Here is a 20,317-nt window from a genome sequence, read left to right as displayed (position 1 = left end):
ATTTCTATCCCGCCCTTCTACCCTATAATAGGGCACTCAGGGTGGCTTATAAAAATAAAATCAGACATTTTAAACTAGCAGGAGAAGCAGTGGTGAGTACTCCATGGCTGGCTGATAGGGCAAGTCTTGCACAGAAAGAGGCGTAAAGAATATTTTCTTACTGTATTATCTTGACAGTATGAACTTTTAAATTATAAATATTCTGTTCCTCAGTAGTACCATACATGAAAGTTGAAGACCATTTTTCTGCTTTACCTGGAGATTTATCCTAAGCTCTAAATTTAGAATTGTAATAATGCTCTCTCCCCCCCCCTTTTAGCCTTTAAATGAAATTAGAACCTTTTAGATTTTAGAAATTTCACTTTTAAAATACTGGCTTTCACTCTTTGTTTTGCTGTCAAGTGTTAAAAGCACTCTTAATTTCACTTTATGAGTTAAAATCTCAGGTGTTTCTTTTATTCTTGTTATGAACTGCAAAGAAATTACCCTAAAAGTATAGCAGTGCTTTATATAAATCATTTAAAAAGTTGAAGTGTAATGTTAAATTTCATGTTTCAACTGCTTCATTCAGGTTGTTTAAAACTGAACAAGCAGTTTAAAATTTTGCACTCAGAAAGATTGCTACTTTTATTCTTTTGTGGATAGCTGAATTAGCTTAAGAATGTTTCACTTAATCTAAGATTAGATTTGCCTGTCTTTGTATCAGATGTCACTTTGCAGTTGAACCATGCACATTTCAAATAAAATTTGTTCCTTGTTTTTAGAGGATTACTGGGTAATCATTTTCAGTGTAAACAAAATATGGAAATTCTGTCACGTTAGAAATTAATATATTGACTTCAGTTTGCATTGCCAATGTGTTTAACTGTGTAGGCAAACATAATGGATTGAATGATTAATGAAGGTCTCCTTCTGTCTATGGAAAGATTTTGATCCAGTGGAAAGGTCTTGGTGGTGGAAGGCAGGGCTGTGGAGTCGGAGTCGGAGTCGTAGAGTTGGAGTTGGGAGCAATTTTGGGTGGAGTCGGAGTTGGTAGAAATGTACCGACTCCGACTCCTTCATAAATGGCAAATGTATATTAACTAGTAATAACAAATTTACTGTAGTAAAATGGTAGCACATGGCATTTCATCACCACCACGTGAATCCAGAGCTTGGAAAAGTTACTTTTTTAAACTACAGCTCCTATCAACCCCAGGGATTGGGGTCGTGGGAGTTGTAGTTCAAAAAAGTAACTTTTCCAAGCTCTAGATTCACGTGGTGGTGATGAAGTGTCTTGTGCTACCATTTTACTACAGTAAATTTGTTATTACTAGTTAATATACATTTGCCATTTATGAAGGAGTCGGAGTCGGACAGTAGAAAAATAGAGGAGTCGGAGTCGAAGGTCTGGTGTTCCGACTCCACAGCCCTGGTGGAAGGGTCAGGCAGCAGTTTTTGCTATTTTTTCTTATCTCTGCAGGCCCCCCCCCAAAAAAAATCCAGATGGCTCACAACCCTTTGGAACAGATTTTTAGAGGCTGCAAGGGAAAGGGGAAATGTGAAAAAGTTGCTTCCTCTCCTTTCGTCAGCAGGAGCAAAGTCTGGATCCAAGGCAGTAATTCTAAAGAGGTTCAGTTCCTTAAGTGTTCTAATACATATTAGCAAAACCAAGGCTGAGATCCTCATCATTCTTAGAAATCATTGTATAGAATTGTTTTTGGGGTATAGTTGCCATGTATAGTTACTGTATTTAGAACAATGTAACTAAGTTACGTGAGATAATTAGGTAAAATACAGCTGTGTTATTCTGCATGCGTGCACATATGCCAGGTAAAGTACTTGTCCAACTGATGAGTGTACAGTTTGCAAAAATAAAATAGAAGCCAATCTATTATGTGTATGCTGTGGATGGGACACTGTTTTTCGTTGACCGCACCTGCTTATCACCCTCAGACCCTCTCTGAGGTTACTAGTTTTTAATATCCATGAATGAGATGTGCAACAAATTTTGTGCATGTCTTCTTGTAAGTAAATCCTGTTAAGTTCAATGCTACTTACTCTCAGGGCAGTGTTTATAGAATTGCACACCGGGATTTATTTCTGAGTAAATAGATAGGGGATTGTGTTAATGGACCCAAACTCCACTGACTGTTAGCACCTGAGCATTTCATTTAACCCTAAGTGGTTATGGGTTGCTAGCATTTGTTGCTGGTACAGATCTATGCACATAATTCTTAATTATATCTAAAGCTTTCCAACCCTCCCATTCATCTCTTTGTATATCGAACAGAATATGGTTCAAGTGTCAAGATTTGTGGATGCCTGAAACTTCTGAACAATGAAACAAAATATCTATTAAACAAAAGCAAAATTCATTCAAGAAAAAAAACAGGCATAAAAAAAGAAATTTAAAATGGCATTTTGAAATATATTCTCATTTAATATGTCATTAAACAGTACATATCAGAGTACCATCCTCAAATTGTAAAGAATTTACATTTTCGCTTATAAATGTCATGTCCTTTTCCTTTTTTCTAATATTACTCAGTTTTACATAGTGAAATCTCCATGTGTGGTGTTAACACATAAACTTGATCATTACAATTACATATCTAGGAAACTACCTTAAAGCAAGTCAGTATGGTGTTCACTGATTCATAGCAGTTCTCCAGGGTTTCCAGCCTTACTTGGCAATGCCAGAGATGGAACCTGAGACATTTTGCAAGCAAAATCTGTGGTCTACCACTGAGCTAGGGTCCACAGTTCTTTGTTGTGTTAATACAAAATGAGAGTTGATGAACTGCCTCAGAGTCCTTTTAGGTTGTTGTGTTTCATCACTCACAGATTTCCCCTTAGGCATTTCCTTATCTTCCCTTTATGTTTTCTTTTTTGGGTTTTCAACTTCTCCAGATTTTCTAATAACTTCTGATCACAAATATAGTAAAGGTTCTTTTTATATTAATTTTTCACAGTAGTTCTGAAATATGTGCTTGTTTTTCACTAGTACCAGAATCCTGATATGCAAGCAATGGTATATGAACTGAATGGCTTTATAGAGCAGCGGATGGATATAGGAGGGCACAGTCAACTGCTCTTATATGAACTGAGTAGTATCATTCGAATGGGTAAGAAAACATTTTGGATGTTTGCGAACTAAACTCAACACAGTGATTTTTAAATCTTTGTTTGAAAAAGGCTTTACACACTCTGGAACTCATACCAAATAAAATCAGTGCTGGAAAGCCTCTACACCACCTTCCGAGCCACACCCTCACCCAGTCCTGATTTGCACCCACCTCAAGTGTTGTTTTGGCTGGATGGAATGTGCTTTTGAGCGCTGATAATGCTTCTTGCTTGCCTGGGTGGCAGATAGAGAGGGACGTATGAGTGTGAAGAAGCTACCCTTACTGTACAAAAGGAAACATTCACATGAGTTGCTCTGCCCACTTTTTTTCTCTACCCACCAGTGGCATGTGGCCCTTGGAAGGTTTCCCAAAAGGGGATGTGGTCCTTATGTCGAAAAAGGTTCCTACTCTTGCTGTAGGATAAGGATCAATATTAATGCAAACTATGGCAGAAAAAATGACTTGCTAATTTAGATTACCTAGACGTAAAGCTAAACTGTAATGTTTTTTTTTTCCTCATCTGCAAATCAGAGACATAGGCAATAACACATTTCCTCCAAAGAGAACAAGGACATATTGTAATAATTATTATGAAGTATAAAGAAAACATCCGGATTGCAAAGGATCTTACGTATATGCCTCTCTATGTGTAAAGAGGAAAAAAATGCATCACCTTCTGTTGGTAATTTTTTTTTTTGGATTTTGGAAATAAAAAAATAGATAAATATAAACTACTCGGGCTAGTATTGCTTTCTTTTTATTTTTTTATTGAATGCAAATTCAACAAAAGGGAAAAAAATAGAATTAGATCACATGAACAATAAAAATAATCCATCAATCCTGACTTAAACATATATATTTATATAAACAGTCCGTATGACAAAATACATATCCAAACAGGATTGATGATTATAATATATATATTTAAATATAGAAAGGGGCAGTAAGTTCTTTTGACCATTGAGTAGTGGATGGTAGGTTTTTATCTTTCCATCCTTGAAGTATGAGTCACTTTGTAACCATGAGGGCTTGTGGGATCTACTTCTGTTCTCCAATTCATTGTATAATTTAAAAATGCATGAACAACAGCAGATATCAAGGATTTTTCCAAAACAAAGTTGATATGAACATCAATTTCTGACCAGAAAGAAGAAACTACAGAACACAGTGCTTTCTAAATCAACCTGGAAAAACCAAAAAATAAAATTCTTATCTCACCATCCTCTAAAATGAAATGAATGTACTACAGGTTTTCCCACCAAAAATGGAAAATCAAATTTATCTAATTTCATATTTATTTCATTTTTTCTATGTGACATAGGCTGTTAGAAAAATACATAGGATTATATGTGTGAATAAACGAACAATGCAAGTAAGAATAGAGAGCCACATTTAATTAAATGTTTAACTTTTTCTGTGTATGCAGGCACTCACTGATGTTATGATGAGCCATGTTCCTTTGTATGTCACCTTTCCCTTGTTGTTGTTATGTGCCTTCAAGTCGATTATGACTTATGGTGACCCTATGAATCAGTGACCTCCAATAGCGTCTGTCATGAACCACCCTGTTCAGATCTTGTAAGTTCAGGTCTGTGGCTTCCTTTATGGAATCAATCCATCTCTTGTTTGGCCTTCCTCTTTTTCTACTCCCTTCTGTTTTTCCCAGCATTATTGTTTTTTCTAGTGAATCATGTCTTCTCATGATGTGTCCAAAGTAGGATAACCTCAGTTTCATCATTTTAGCTTCTAGTGACAGTTCTGGTTTGTCTTTTTCGCAGTCCATGGTATGTGCATGTGCTCTCCTCCAACACCACATTTCAAATGAGTTGATTTTTCTCTTACCTGCTTTTTTCATTGCAAACTTTCACATCCATACCTAGAGATTGGGAATACCATGGTCTGAATGATCCTGACTTTAGTGTTCAGTGATACAAATTTGCATCTGAGGACCTGCCCTCCACAGTCCTAGCCTTCTTCTAACTTCTTGACTATTGTCTCAATTTTGGTTAATGAGCGTTCCAAGGTATTGATAATGCTTGACAAGTTCAGTGTCCTCATTGTCAACTTTAAAGTTACATAAATCTTCTCTTGTCATTACTTTAGTCTTCTTGACGTTCATGTGTAGTCCTGCTTTTGTGCTGTCCTCTTTAACTTTCATCAGCATTCATTTCAAATCATTACTAGTTTCTGCTAGTAGTATGGTATCATATGCATATCGTAAATTATTGATATTTCTCCCTCCTTTATCTTGGTCCAATCCCACTTTCCATATGATACGTTCTGCGTATAGATTAAACAAATAGGGTGATAAAATGTACCCCTGTATCACACTCTTTCCGATGGGGAACCAATCAGTTTCTCCTTATTCTGTCCTTACAGTAGCCTCTTGTCCAGAGTATAGGTTGTGCATCAGAACAATTAGATGCTGTGGCACCCCTATTTCTTTTAAAGCATTCCATAGTTTTTCATGATCTACACAATCAAAGGCTTTGCTGTAATCTATAAAGCACAAGGTGATTTTCTTCTGAAATTGCTTAGTCCGTTCCATTATCCAACGTATGTTTGCAATATGATCTCTGGTACCTTTCCGTTTTCTAAATCCAGCTTGGACATCTGGCATTTCTTGCTCCATATATGGTAAGAGCCTTTGTTGTAGAATCTTGAGCATTACTTTACTTGCATGAGATATTAAGGCAATAGTTCGATAATTGCAACATTCCCTAGTATCCCCTTTCTTTGGAATTGGGATATATATTGAATGCTTCCAGTCTGTGGGCCATTGTTTAGTTTTCCATATTTGTTGACCAATTTTTGTCAAAATTTGGACAGATTCAGTCTCTGTAGCAACTATATTGGTATGCCATCTGTTCCTGGTGATTTGTTTCTTCCAAGTATTTTAAGAGCAGCTTTCACCTCGCATTCTAAAATTTCTGCTTCTTCATCATACGGTCCCTCCATTAATGAAACTGTCATCCTTTCATCTCTTTTATACAGTTCTTCAGTATATTGCTTCCATCTTCCTTTTATTTCATCTCAGTTAGTCAGTGTATTCCCCTGTAAATTGTTCAACATCCCTACCCTTGATTTACATTTTCCTTTAATTTCTCTAATCTTTTGGAATAGGGCTCTTGTTCTACCTTTTTTGTTGTCTCTTTCTATACAATAACTATTGTAATAGTTCTTTGTCCCTATGTACTAGTTGCTATATTATTTTATTATTATTTGATTTATATCCCGCCCTTCCCTCTGGCAGGAGCCCAGGGTGGCATATTATTGCATTTAGGGCTCTGACCATGTTTCTATCTCCTTTTTCTTTTGATTTCCTTTTTTAACCATTTTAAGAGTTTTGTCAATCATCCATTGAGGTCTTTTTCTCTTTTTATCTAGAGGTATTGTCTTTTTGCATTCTTCCCTGATAATGTCTTTGACTTCAATGCATAGTTCTTCTGGTTCTCTATCAACTAAGTTTAAAGCCTTGAATCTGTTCCTTATTTGTTCTTTATATTCCTTTGGGATGCATTTTGGCATTATGATTGCTTTGTTGTTGTTCTTTAGCTTTACTCTGAAATTTGATATTACCAGTTCATGATCTGTACCTCAGTCTGTTCCTGGTCTTGTTTTTGCAGAAAGTGTGGAACTTCTCCATCTTCTGCTACCAGTTATATAATTAATTTGATTCCTATATTGACCATTGGGTGATGTCTACGTGTACAGTCGTCTTCTCAGTTGCTCAAAAAATGTGTTTGCAAGAAACAAATTATTGGCTTCACAGAATTAATAAGTCTTTCTCCTGCTTCATTTCTATCTCCTAAGCCCCATTTCCCCACAATTCCTAGTTCTTCTCTGTTGCCTACTTTTGCATTCCAGTCCCGCATGATTATCAGCACATCTTGTTTTGGTGTGTGACGAATTTCCTCCTGTACTTCTGCATAAAATCTCTTCAGTTCCTCTTCTTCTGTGTTTGCTGTTGGAGCATAGACTTGGATGATGGTTATGTTAATAGGCTTCCCGTTAAATCTCATTGATATAACCTACTTGGACTTTGCATTATAGCTCTTAATTACTTTTGTTACATCACTTTTCACTATTAAAGCAACCTCATTTCTTCTTAATTTCTCATTTTCTGCATAAAATATTTTGCAGTTGCCTGATTGAAAATTTCCCATTCCCGTCCATTTGAATTCACTCACACCAAGTATTGTAATGTTGATGTGTTCCATTTCTTGCTTAACAATTTCTAACTTTCCCTGGTTCATGCTTCTCACATTCCATGTTCCTATTGTGTAGTAAAACACCGAACTCTCCTTTCGCATCTGTGCGCATCAGCCTCTGGGCTTTCTTTCAGTCTTGACCCGGTTGCGTCATTAGTCACAGCGCTACTCATGCTTGTCCATTGTTCTTCCCCATTAGCTCAATAAGTGCCATCTGATCTGGGGGTCTCATCTTCCACCATTGTCTCATGTTGCATTTTGGATACTCTGTTCCTAGGGTTTTCATTGTAAAAGGTATTCAGAGGTGGTTTACCATTGCTTTCCTCTGATTTTGGATGCATCTTAGTCTGGTGTCTCAGCTTTCACCATTCTGCCTTGGAGAATGCTAGACATCTAGGCTAATAAAAACACCTCATTTTCATAAATATACAATAAAACCAAACAATTCACTGATAATTCATAATAAGGCCCGGTTTGTATGTTTTCCTTTATCCTTCCATTTTACTATTTTCTATACAACTGTGATAGTTAAGTACTGTTCTTAAGGAGTTTGGAATGGACATTTTGTAATTATAAATGCCATTTGGTTGTTGGATGATGAATTAACTCTAACATAACACTTTGGTAGTGGTTATACTAATAAGATTGCAATCCTATACACAGTTATCTGGGAGTGAGTTCCTCTGAACTCAGCATAGTATAGAATTGCATTGTAAGATAGCAAGAGCTTGGCTGTACCCAGGTTTACCAAATACAAACCTTCACAGGTTTGGTTCAGAGTTTGTACTGCATTGGAATTCACCGTACAACGCTTGCAAAATTGTGTACAAGTCTTATATTTACATAGTAACAGCTAATCTGCCATTGAGAGGTTTCTTCATAATTTTCTTCCCCAGTGTCATTTTAGCCAAATATTGTTATGTAGCACATTCATAATTTAAAAAACATTATAGTCTTAAAAATCACATACCAGGAAAGTATACAAGGTATCCACACCAGATTCACTCTCCTGTATGTTCACACCCACTCACCACACACATACAAACCACAGTCCCTCATGCATCTATCATACACTCATAAGCACACTTCACATACATCTCTCCCTCTCTCTCTGCACACATGCATCTTCTAATCTCTCACAGAAAAAACACACAAATCACATATTCACCTCTCTCTCACACACACACACACACAGAGTACCTCAGCTAATGAAGCTTCTGTTAAAGCTTTTTAAAAGGTGAAACTGACAGGTTTTGTTTTGCATGGATAAAATTTCAAGCCTGTGCCTTTGCTTTAAGGTGAAACTGACCAGCCTGTGCCTTTGCTTTGCTATGGATAAACTTTCAAGCTAGTGCATTTGCTTTGCTAGGGTGAAACTGACAAGCTTTTGTGTTTGCTTTGCATTAAAGAAATCTCTTGCTTTCTCCCAGGTCTGGGAGGGAAGGATCCAGTAGAATTCAGAGGAGAAAAAGGAGGGGAGGGGGAGGAATGGGACAGGAGTGAAGTGGGTGGGTGCCAGGTAGGTACCCTTTAAAGCCCCTGTTGAAGCTGCCCCACCATCTATGAGGGGGTGTAGAAACCCATCCCTATTATTTCCATGTTATTCCTACCTCTGATACCAAAGTTTATTTTAAAGAAGTAATGTCGCATCTACTTTGTTAACTGAGGTATTACTGTACATCTCTCCCAATTGCATCTCTTTCACTCTCTCTTTCACTCACTTTCTCTTTCACTCACTCACTCACTCTCTCTCTCTTTCACTCACTCACTCACTCTCTTTTTCACTCACTCACTCACTCTCTCTTTCACTCACTCACTCACTCTTTCACTCACTCACTCACTCACTCACTCACTCTTTCACTCACTCACTCTTTCACTCACTCACTCACTCTTTCACTCACTCACTCACTCTTTCACTCACTCACTCACTCACTCTTTCACTCTTTCACTCACTCACTCTTTCACTCACTCACTCACTCACTCTTTCACTCACTCACTCACTCACTCTTTCACTCACTCACTCACTCACTCACTCACTGGCATCCACCTGATGGTTCAGATGTGCCTTCATGCTGACATTGTCAGTTCAGACAAAAATATAGGTCAGCGGAAACTTCTGATAAAAGTAAAGGAGGGCTAGTTGCCCTGCTCAGAGCTCCAATAGACTGATGCTTGAGATTTGCTCTGATGCTGTCCAGGTCCCTTGAATGAAGGAGTTGCAGTGAGGCCCCTCACCCCAGAAGACTGGGATCTGTTGTGATCAGGGTTCTCTCAGGCTCTCGAAAGGGAGTGCCCTTCACCAGATTGGCAGTCAGCGTCCACCAGCGAAACGATGACCTCAGGAACGGGGAGAGCGGCAGCCTTCTGGGCCTGGAACTAGCAGTGTCCAGTTGGAATGGAAGAAGTGCCCATTGGAGGGGTCGGGTATGATGGCAAGCTCAGGGAACAATGTGGATGGTGGAGATGAATAGGCCCAGTGTTCTGGTGAGGAACATGACATCCGTTGTTCTGCGAGATGTCAAGTGGCAAGCTGTCTGGATGGGAGTCACTATTATTTCCAGACAGAGAAAAACCATTGCACGAGTCATGTCCAGTATGGTCCCCAGATGCTGTAGACATTGTGTTGGATGCAGATGGCACTTTTCCAGATTGATGAGGAAGCCGTGGTCCCTCAAGGCTGCTAGGATGAGGCATACGTGGGCCTGTGCCTGTGCCCTGGTAGGCACCCTCACCAGCAGGTCATCCAGGTAGGGATAGATATGTGTGCTCTGGAGCTGGAAATTCACTACTAGGGTGACCATCAGCTTTTGAACACTCTTGGGGCCAAGGAAAGACTGAACAGTAGGACACAGTACTGGAAATGGTCTTGGTTGTAAGCGAACTGCAGGAAGCATCAATGGGCAGGGAGGATAGGGATGTGGAGATAGGCCTCCTTTAAATCGATAGAGGCAAGGAAGTCCCCTTTGTGGAGAGCCTCTACAATGGATGCGAGAGACTCCATCTTGAACCGCCGGTGTCTGAGGAAGGTGTTGAGAAATTTGAGGTCTAAAATCATCCCCCACAAATGACTTTTTTGGGTACGGCAAATAAGACGGAGTAAACGCCTGAGTAGAAGTCTTTGGGATCCACTGGTTCTATCGCCTTTATGGAGAGCAGGTGTCCTATGGCTTCTGACATCACAGAGCACCTCTCTGGAGATTTGGACAGGGGTGAGGGAAGGAATCTGTGTGGAGGAAATTCCCAACATTCTATGGAGTAGCCATGAATCATGGAGTCTCTCACCCAGGTGTCCATGGTTATGTGTCTCCATGTCCTGGCAAAGTGGAGAAGCCTGCCTCAACTGGAATGGTGTCAGTACTGGTGCTGTTGGCGCCCTCCCCAACTGGGTCCAAAGGGCGCCTCGGATGCCCAGAGAACTGGTGTTGAGAATGCATGGGGAAGCACTGCTTATTCAAATAGGCTTGTGAGGGATGAAAGTCTCAGGTCCTACCACTGAGCTGCGGGTTTTGAAAGGACCGCTGGTAAGGGTATGAGGAAAACTGGTGAGCAGCTCGATGATCCTCTCTTAGTTGTGGCCAACACAGGCTTACTCTTATCCTTAGGATCCACCAGCACTGCCTTGAGGGCTTCATCCTCGAAGAGCAGGGAGCTGAAGTAAGGAGCCATGGACAGGTTGATATGAGCTGTATTGTTGGCATTCCAGTGGCATAGCCAAAGTGTATGATGAGCCACCACCCTGTGGTCATAGCTCTGGCACTGAACTGCATAGTGTTGAGTGTTGCATCTGCCACGAATGCTGCCGGCCTTGTGTAGCTTGACTAGGGTCTTGTGAAGCCAAGCTGGATCAGGCTGGGGATCATCCGGTATCTCATCCAGCCACATGATGGAGCCTCTGGTAATCAAGGAAGAAGTGCAGTCCACCTGGATTGCATATGCAGAGGCATCATGGATCTTCCTGAGGGCAAAATCTAGTCTGTGCTCAGTGGCATCCTTGAATTGAGAATCCCCTTCTTTAGGGAGAAGCAATTTGGTGACAAGATCAAAATGGGCCCTTCCACTGCCAGGACTTTCAGGAAATCCATAAAGGCCAGAACTAATGAGTAGAATTTGTTGGTAAAGGCCGTCACACATCATCTAGAGAGGATAGCTCCATTCCTCATATGCGAAGCTGTCCAGGGGGTCTAGAACTGGAAAGGCAAGGAAAGTAGACTTAGGGGCCCTTAGCACCCTGGCACCCTTGACAGGAGTGGGCAATGGTTCAGGTTCTGAACCTTCCAGCTGCAAGGTGACTAGGGCCTTGTGGAATAGAGCACAGTAATCCAAGTCCTGAAAAAATTGATGTGATAGGTCCTCTTCTCTGTCCGACTCACCACTCCACTTGGCATCCTTATCTACAGGAGTGACGAAGGGATCCAGTCGGTTGGCCTCAGTATGAATAGATTGATGGACTCTTCCCCAAGGAACATCAAAGGGATTAGGGGATGGATGCCCTTTGCTCCTCAGATGGAGGTAGAGGACGAGTTTGGGGAGCAGGCACAGGAGAAGGCCTCTGAAGTTCAGCTTCAGGAGACCTGAGCATGGCATCTCTGAATTAAGAAAGAAAGGCCTGATTCAGGAGAAGACCCTGCAAGGAAGCTTAAGAAGATTGGGGGTCTAGGGATGCTTGTGGATCAGGAGACTGTTGAGACTCAGTGGATGACTTGGGCTGAGAAGACACAGGTGGCTCAGAGAACTGTGTAGAAGCATGATCATTATGCTGAGCTTTGGAGACCCTTTGGCAGGGAGGAAGAACAGGTGCCTTCCCGGAGGACTGCTCCAGAAACCCTTCAAATTCCACATCAGAGCGGTCGACAAGTGGAAGAGTGCCCCCAGCCTGTGTTGCCTATGAGGCTGTGCATCTAACACAGCCTTTGATGAGTTGCCTAAGGAAGTAGGGGCACTGATGTAGTGAGTACTCATTGAAGCCTTCTGTTTGGCTGAGAGAAATGACTTCTTAGTGCATTTAGAGGCTTTGTGCTTATGAGACTTGGATTCTTCCGAGGCCTGTGAGGTTAATGGAGTTGATGGCTGCTGAGATGGTGGCTGCTGCATGTCAGAGTACTGCTGTTCAGATGAGACATCATTAAAAGCAGCATGGGATGACCCAGCCATGGTTACACGCACACAGTAGAGGGGAGTGGTAACAGGCGTTTGTTGGATAGACTCCTAGTTAATCAACACACGTACAGGTAGAGGGATGTGGTAGATTAGCTAGGCCAAAATTAACCACGCATAGTAGAGGGGAGTGGTTTGACCTCTAAATGGAGCCAAGAATGAAATCAACTGCACACAGTAGGGAGGGGAGTGGTTTGACCTCTAAATGGAGCCAAGAATTTTTTTTTTTAAATGCAGCCAAGATGGATTACACTGCCCACAGAAGAGGGGGAATGGTACAGCCAAAATGCAGCAACACAAAAACTTCCTCCCCCCCCCCTTGCCTTGTCAGAAGAAGAAAGGCAGAAAGGAAGGAGACACAGAAGGCAAACCTAAGTGCAGGACAGCCAAGTACAAGACAATCAAGGATTTTGTGTGTGTTTTGTTTTTTGAGAGACAAAGAGGGTGAAGGAACAATCGAACAAGGTTGGAAGACAAGAAGAAGAACATGAAGGGAACTGAGTGCAAAAAAAGAACAGTGGAACTGGGACAGGCTGACAATGGTGGGAAAAGGAAGAACCGCGATGTGAGTGGAGCTGCCGCTACGAGCTCTGGGGCTCAGAAGGTGAAGCAGTGGCTGTAGTAGAAATCTCCAGCTGCTAGCCACGGTGACCATGGGGACAATCTCCAGTCACAGACCATGAATGGCACAGGCAGCAATCGGGCAGCAGAGGGGGGTGAAGGAGCCTGCAGCCTCCAGATGACTGGACAGGAGAAGGGAGGTAGTTGCTGGGGGAGGATGGCCCCAGTAACCGCTAGCCAGGTGGCCAAGCCGAGGAAGGAAGGGTAGCTGGAGCCAAAGGGCAGCAAGGACGAGAAAACAAAAATCTTAGCCCCCTGATGGCATGATACTTGGGAAAACCACCTTTCAGGTGAGACCAACGGTCCAATCTCTGTGTGTCTCTCTCCGCCCCTCTGTTTTCTCACACACACACTTTTCTAGGAGGAGTATCTTTGGTGGGTGGGGTGAAACATTGAAAGAGTGAAGCAGGCTAATTTCTCACCGGAAAGGGAAAGAATAGTGTCTACATTTTGTCTCATATCTCAGGTTCTAAAAATGCTATAAACTTACTTTTTTAAAAAATTTAGGAATCGGGGGGTTATGGTTCATCCTGGAAGCTCTAAAAAGGCTTTTGCCTGCAGGCACTGGGTTGGTGATTCCTGGCTTACAGGACAGTTGTGAAAAAGTGGAAAGACATCCATGTTCACTGCTTTCAGCTTCAGTGGTTCTCAACCTTTTTTGCTCCATTCCCCCCTTTCACCATTGTTCAGAATTCCCCCCTTCCCAAGATAGTCTCTCATAGCGTGTTGACGTTTCGCGAGTGACGGTGGTGTTTCTCGTGAGAGAAAAATTTCTTAGTTTATATTATAACAGAATTTCTTGGAGCACTTTCTGGTCTTTAAATAATAATTTAATTTTGCAAATGAAAATAATGCTGCATGTTCAAGAATCGATTTTAATCTGCGGCATTCAATAAACTTTATTGAATGTCGCAGATTAAATTAAAAACAAACTACAATTTTACAGATTGTACATAATCTACAGGACATCACACTTTGCTGAATAGTGGTCCCAATTCCCCCCCTGGAACCCTAAAATTCCCCCCCGGGGGGGAATTCCCCCCTTGTTGAGAACCCATGGCTTAGAGGAAAGATGGGATACAAATGTGAATAATTATAATTAATAATACATGAATCAAATTAATTTTGCTTAAGAAATTATGTTCATGTGATTCAGATTTTCATCTTGCTTACTTTTTCCCCTATAAGGGCTGCAGTACTTAATGAAAAGAATGATGGGAATCAAGGCAGGGAGAGAAACTGGAGGCTGTTAACAGGAGCTGGTGGGATGTTAACAGGAGCTGGTAGTGAAGACAAGAATGATGGGTTAGGTGGTAGCTATACAGAGCATTGAAAATCTACTTCCTAGCTCCACCCCCACTGGTGGCAGCTGTGCCCAGCTTTCCCAATTTTCACTTGTATTTTCCAGTGTCTACTAAACTAGTTGAAGGATCACTGAAGAAAGCAAGTTTAGTATAGTTAAATTTGTCTTGTCGATAGCAGAGATGTGAAGGACCAGGGGAAAAATGGAAAAAAGTTTTTCCTGGTTTCCCCCCCATGCTTTTCAACCCCCCTCCATTTTTTCCCTGGGCCCTTCACACCTGTAGTTGGCAGCTGATATGGATTTGAACAGTTGGCTCATTTCTCTCCTAGAAGCTTACAAATAGAATAGTTTAACATACATCTACTGTGAAATTCTGTTGAGAACATATTTTTATGATATATATTCAGGAAGTGTTTTTGTTTTACTTATACTATAACTCTTCATTTCTTGTGTCTGACATATAAGATTAATATTGACAGTAGATAGCTATCCTAGTTTGGAAGTACCCTTTATAACATCAGCAACAAAACTTGCAAATACAATTCTTTCTCTTAATATTTTTAATTGTGTTTTGGCAGCTACAAGTGCTGATGGATTTGCACTATATTTCCTGGGTGAATGCAATAATGTAAGTATAAATCTGGAAAGCTGTGTTTTATATGAGAACACCCATTTTCATGGTGCTTCCTGTCATATATTGTACAAAGAAGGAGTTAACTAACTATGCATTGATTAAGATACATTTTTGTAAATGCAACTAGTGAAATGTATTGATGAATAAACTTATTTCCCCACTGGCCTGCCAAAAGACCTCTGTATTAATTAATATTTTTGTTTAGATGTGTATTATTAAACTAAAAAAGGTAATGGGTTGACTTCTTGCTGTTTACTTCTTGCTGCAATTGTAAGTCATGTACTAGAGAGTAAGTTCCATTGAACTCAGTGGGATAGACTTCTGTGTGTGGGATGGCACATTTTCTCCCATTTTCCTTCTATTTTGAAAATCACCCATTTATCCATGTCCATTCTTTCTTTCAGTATGATTAGTCTCTTATCATAGGGCTCTCTTAGGAGTATTTTATTTTATGAAACGTTTTTGTGAAAGTCCTAGCACATAGTTTCCACTGGATCCCTTTGTCTACATCCTTGTTGATAGCTCAGTGAATTCTAATAATTTATGTAGCATGATCTTTTGCAGCAACAATTTTCATTTGACACACCATCTTTATCCACAGATCTAACATTTCTGCCATGAAAAGTGTTTTCCGCTAATTAAATTTTGCTTCATTGACCAACATCTTGTATGAAGGCTCATTTTAAAGCTGCCACATTCTTCTGTGATTTCACATTTAAGTCTTTAAAGAACTCTTGGGTAAATGCCCTCTATTCCCACCAGTCTACTGCAGTTTGATAGTTCATAACTTCTTCCTTTTACAGAATTCTTGTGATGTATTGCCTGACAAACTGGCAGGTGCTCTGCTCATTGAGCTATCCTTACATGCAATTCTATAATACATTTATTTTCTTTATGTGCTGCTCTTCAGCTCACAGAGCAGCAAGAGGTGCTTACAACAGGAATTGGGAATAGTGCAATTAGGGTAAGTTCAATAGTGGTTGGTGGGACAGCACAGGCATGGTTGCATTGCTGACCTCGCTTCCCAATGCTGCATGCCATTGCTGGCTACTGAGCAGGAGAGGTGCAAAGGAGTAGGGAGCTCAGTGTGGGTGCAGTGGCAGAGCTGATGTTCACACCACTGTGCCCAAACAGTGCTGAGCTCCCCATTCCCTTTCTCCTCTCCATCTTGATAACCAACGACAAAGTGTGGCATTGGGAGGGAAGCCAGGTCACCAATGCACCAGCCACTCCTGGGTAGTTTCCACCTTTCTGTAAATGTTGACCTGGGATCTTTACTCTGAATAGTAAGAAGCCCAAGAAACAGCACATGCTCATGCTTTCAGATATATATATTAAGCTGTTATTCTAGAATACAAAATGATGAATTGTTATTTAATTCTGCATGATAGATAGTGCCATCTAGTGACTCTATTAAATATTTTATGGCATAGAATGGCTGAATGCTGATAGTTATTGAACCTAGAAATAGGGAATTATTTTATTTCTAATGGGTTGGATTCAGAGAAGCATAAATGGAACTCTGTTTGCACACTCCTCCCCATTGCGCCACCCCCCTCCCCAGAGCCCCCAGAAGCCGCTTGCAGAACTGTCTTGAATGCTGTGGGGATGAGGCATGGGGAATGCATGTGATAAGGATGTCACTAGAAGTTGAGGAGGCTGCCTTGAACAAGTAGAAGTTTTTTGTCAGGGAAAATTAGATAAGGTAAAAATTATTTGTTTTCAGAACATAAGAGCCCTACTGGATGAGGCCAAATGCCCATCTAGTTCAACATCTTTTTCTCACAGTGACCAACCAGATGTCTATGGGAAGCCCACAACCAAGACATGAGTGCAACAGCACTCTCCTCACTTGCCGTTCCCAGCAACTGATATTCAGAGGCATACTGCCTCCAACTGTGGAGGTAGAACATAGCCATTGTAGGTAGTATTTATTTTATTTATTTTATTTAGTTTAATTTATATACCGCCCTAAGCCCGAAGGCTCTCTGGGCGGTGTACAAAAAGATAAAAACAAGCACAATATATAAATACAATAAATAATAAATAATAATAAAAAACAATAACGAACCAAACAACATCCAAAATATGGAAATGCTGTTTAAAATACACTTTAAAATGCCTGGGAGTATAAAAAGGTTTTCACCTGGTGCCGAAAAGATAGTAGCGTCGGCTCCAGGCGCACCTCATCAGGGAGACTGTTCCACAGTTCGGGGGCTACTACTGAAAAGGCCCTGGTTCTGGTCATCACCCTCCGAGCCTCTCGATGGGATGGTACTCGGAGGAGGGCCTTAGATGTTGAGCGTAGTGTACGGGTAGGTTCATATTGGGAGAGGCGTTCCACCAGGTATTGCGGTCCCATGCCGTGTAGGGCTTTATAGGTCAAAACCAGCACTTTGAATCTAGCCCGGAAACAAATAGGAAGCCAGTGCAGACGGGCCAGAACAGGTGTTATATGAGCGGACCTTCTGGTCCGCGTCAACAATCTGGCCACTGCATTCTGGACTAGCTGTAGTTTCCGAACAGTCTTCAAGGGCAGCCCCACGTAGAGCGCGTTGCAGTAGTCCAATCTAGAAGTTACCAGAGCATGAACAACTGAAGCGAGGTCGTCACTGTCCAGATAGGGACGTAGCTGGGCTACCAATCGAAGATGGTAAAAAGCATTCCGTGCCACCGAGGCCACCTGGGCCTCAAGAGACAGGGAAGGATCGAAAAGAACTCCCAAGCTACGAACCTGTTCCTTCAAGGGGAGTGTAACCCCATCAAGAACAGGATGAACATCCACCATCTGAGCAGAGAAGGCACTCACCAACAGCGTCTCAGTCTTGTCTGGATTGAGCTTCAGTCTGTTAGCTCCCATCCAGTCCATTATCGCGGTCAGGCAACGGTTTAGCACGTTAACAGCCTCACCTGAGGAGGATGAAAAGGAGAAATAGAGCTGCGTGTCATCAGCGTACTGATGACAACGCAGCCCAAAACTCCTGATGACCGCACCCAGCAGCTTCATGTAGATGTTGAAAAGCATGGGGGACAGTACCGATCCCTGCGGGACTCCACAATGGAGAGTCCAGGGCATCGAGCAATGTTCCCCAAGCACTACCTTCTGGTGGCGACCCACCAAGTAGGAGCGGAGCCACTGCCAAGCAGTACCCCCAACTCCCAACTCCGTGAGTCTTCCCAGAAGGATACCATGGTCGATGGTATCAAAAGCAGCTGAGAGATCAAGGAGAATCAACAGAGTCACACTCCCCCTGTCCCTCTCCCGACAAAGGTCATCATACAGGGCGACCAAGGCTGTTTCGGTGCCAAAACCAGGCCTAAAACCGGATTGAAATGGATCAAGATAATCAGTGTCATCCAAGAGCCCCTGGAGCTGGCCGGCAACCACCCGTTCCAGTACCTTGCCCAAGAACGGAACATTCGCCACAGGTCTATAGTTGTTCAGGTTATCTGGGTCCAAAGAGGATTTCTTCAGGAGTGGTCTCACTACCGCCTCTTTTAGGCAGTCAGGGACCACTCCCTCTCTCAAAGAGGCGTTTATTATCTCCTTGGCCCAGCCGGCGGTTCCGGTCCTGCCAGCTTTCACCAGCCAAGAGGGGCAAGGGTCCAGCACAGATGTGGTCGCCCGCACCATTCCAAGGATCTTGTCAACGTCCTCAAGCTGTACAGACTGAAACTCATCCAATAAATAAGGACAAGACCGCGTTCTGGATGCTTTGTTGGAACTCACTGTCATAACATTGGAGTCTAAGTCCCGGCGAATGCATGCGATCTTATCCTGGAAGTGCCTCGCGAACTCATCACAGCGGGCTACAGATGAATCCATAATATCCCGAGGGCCAGAATGTAAAAGCCCTCGTACAATTTTAAAGAGCTCTGCCGGGCGGGAGAGAGATGCCTTAATTGTGGCAGCAAAATATCTCTTTTTTGCTGCCCTCACCGCTACTATATACCGCTTAGAAGAAGCACTTACCAAAGCATAATTGCATTCGTCAGGAGTTCGCCTCCATCTGCACTCAAGCCTCCTCCTCTCTTGCTTCATCACTCTCAGCTGCACGGTATACCATGGAGCTGTATGAGCTCTACATAGGAGGGGGCGCATGGGAGCTATCGTGTCAACCGCCCGGGTCATCTCCGTATTCCACAATCCAACCAGGGCTTCGACAGGAGCGCCAGTCTTCTCAGTCGGAAAATCCCCCAGAGCCCTTTGGAAACCCTCAGGATCCATTAGTCTCCGGGGGCGGACCAATTTAATAGGTCCCCCACCCTTGCAGAGGGAAAGGGTCGCTGTGAGCCTAAACTTCAGCAAGCGGTGATCTGTCCATGACAATGGGGTAGATGACAAATCCCCAACCACCAGATCACCATCTCCATGCCCAGTGGCGAAGATCAAATCAAGAGTATGTCCCGACACATGCGTTGGGCCGGTAACAACCTGAGACAGCCCCATGGTTGTCATGGAGGCCATGAAGTCCTGAGCCGCCCCAGATAAAGCAGTCTCGGCATGGACGTTGAAGTCCCCGAGTACCAAAAGTCTAGGGGACTGCAACAGTACCTCCGAGACTACCTCTGTCATTGTAGTAGCCATTGATCTCCTCCATTAATTTGTTTAATCCTCTTTATCACATCTTGTTGTGCGAGCGAATTTCATAGTTTACCTAGGTGCTGTGTGAAGAAGTACTTTCTTTTGTCTATCCTGAATCTTCCAACATTAAGCTTCATTGAATGGCCCTAAGTTCTAGTACAGCCTTTTCCAACCAGTGTGCCTCCAGGTGTTGTTGGACCACAATTCCCATCTTTCCTGACCATTGGGAGTGCTGGCTGACAACAACATCTGGAGGCACACTGATTGGGAAAGGCTGTTCTAATATTATAAGAGAGGGACAGAAACATTTCTCTACCCACTTCCTCCACGCTGTTCATAATTATACACCTCTATAACATCTCCCCTTATTTATAATAAAAAAATAATAAAAATTTATTTTTGAGTCGCCTATCTGGCCGAATTAACGGCCACTCTATGCGACGTACAATAACAGGATAAAATACAATATAAAACCATAACAACAACATTCAGTAATTAAGCTACCCACTCTTACATGTAATCAGCAGCATTAAAAACTAACCCACCCCAGAAACCCCATAGGGTTTTGGGAGTTGCTTCAACCATTTAAATATTTTGGTTGTAATTTGTGAACCTTTTGCAGCTCTACAATATCTTTTTTGAGGTGAGATAACCAGAACTGTACACAGTAGTCCAAATCAAGTCGCACCATAAATTTATATA

General features: G+C 42.0%; 1 protein-coding gene across 5 annotated transcripts in view; it reads left to right on the top strand.

Annotated features, from left to right (window-relative positions):
• PDE10A (phosphodiesterase 10A) overlaps positions 1-20,317 on the top strand; it is a 205,405-nt gene that overhangs the window by 90,828 nt on the left and 94,260 nt on the right. For all 5 annotated transcript variants that reach the window (XM_061624354.1, XM_061624351.1, XM_061624353.1 and 2 more), the window contains 2 exons: positions 2,987-3,107; positions 14,975-15,024. In XM_061624354.1, the coding sequence (XP_061480338.1) occupies positions 2,987-3,107; positions 14,975-15,024 (171 nt within the window). The remainder of the gene's footprint in view (positions 1-2,986; positions 3,108-14,974; positions 15,025-20,317) is intronic.

Source organism: Rhineura floridana, chromosome 4 (genome assembly GCF_030035675.1).
Source record: "Rhineura floridana isolate rRhiFlo1 chromosome 4, rRhiFlo1.hap2, whole genome shotgun sequence".
Taxonomy (NCBI): domain Eukaryota; kingdom Metazoa; phylum Chordata; class Lepidosauria; order Squamata; family Rhineuridae; genus Rhineura; species Rhineura floridana.
The sequence above is the reverse complement of the archived record's forward strand: the minus strand, read 5'-3'. Positions and strand labels throughout refer to the sequence as shown.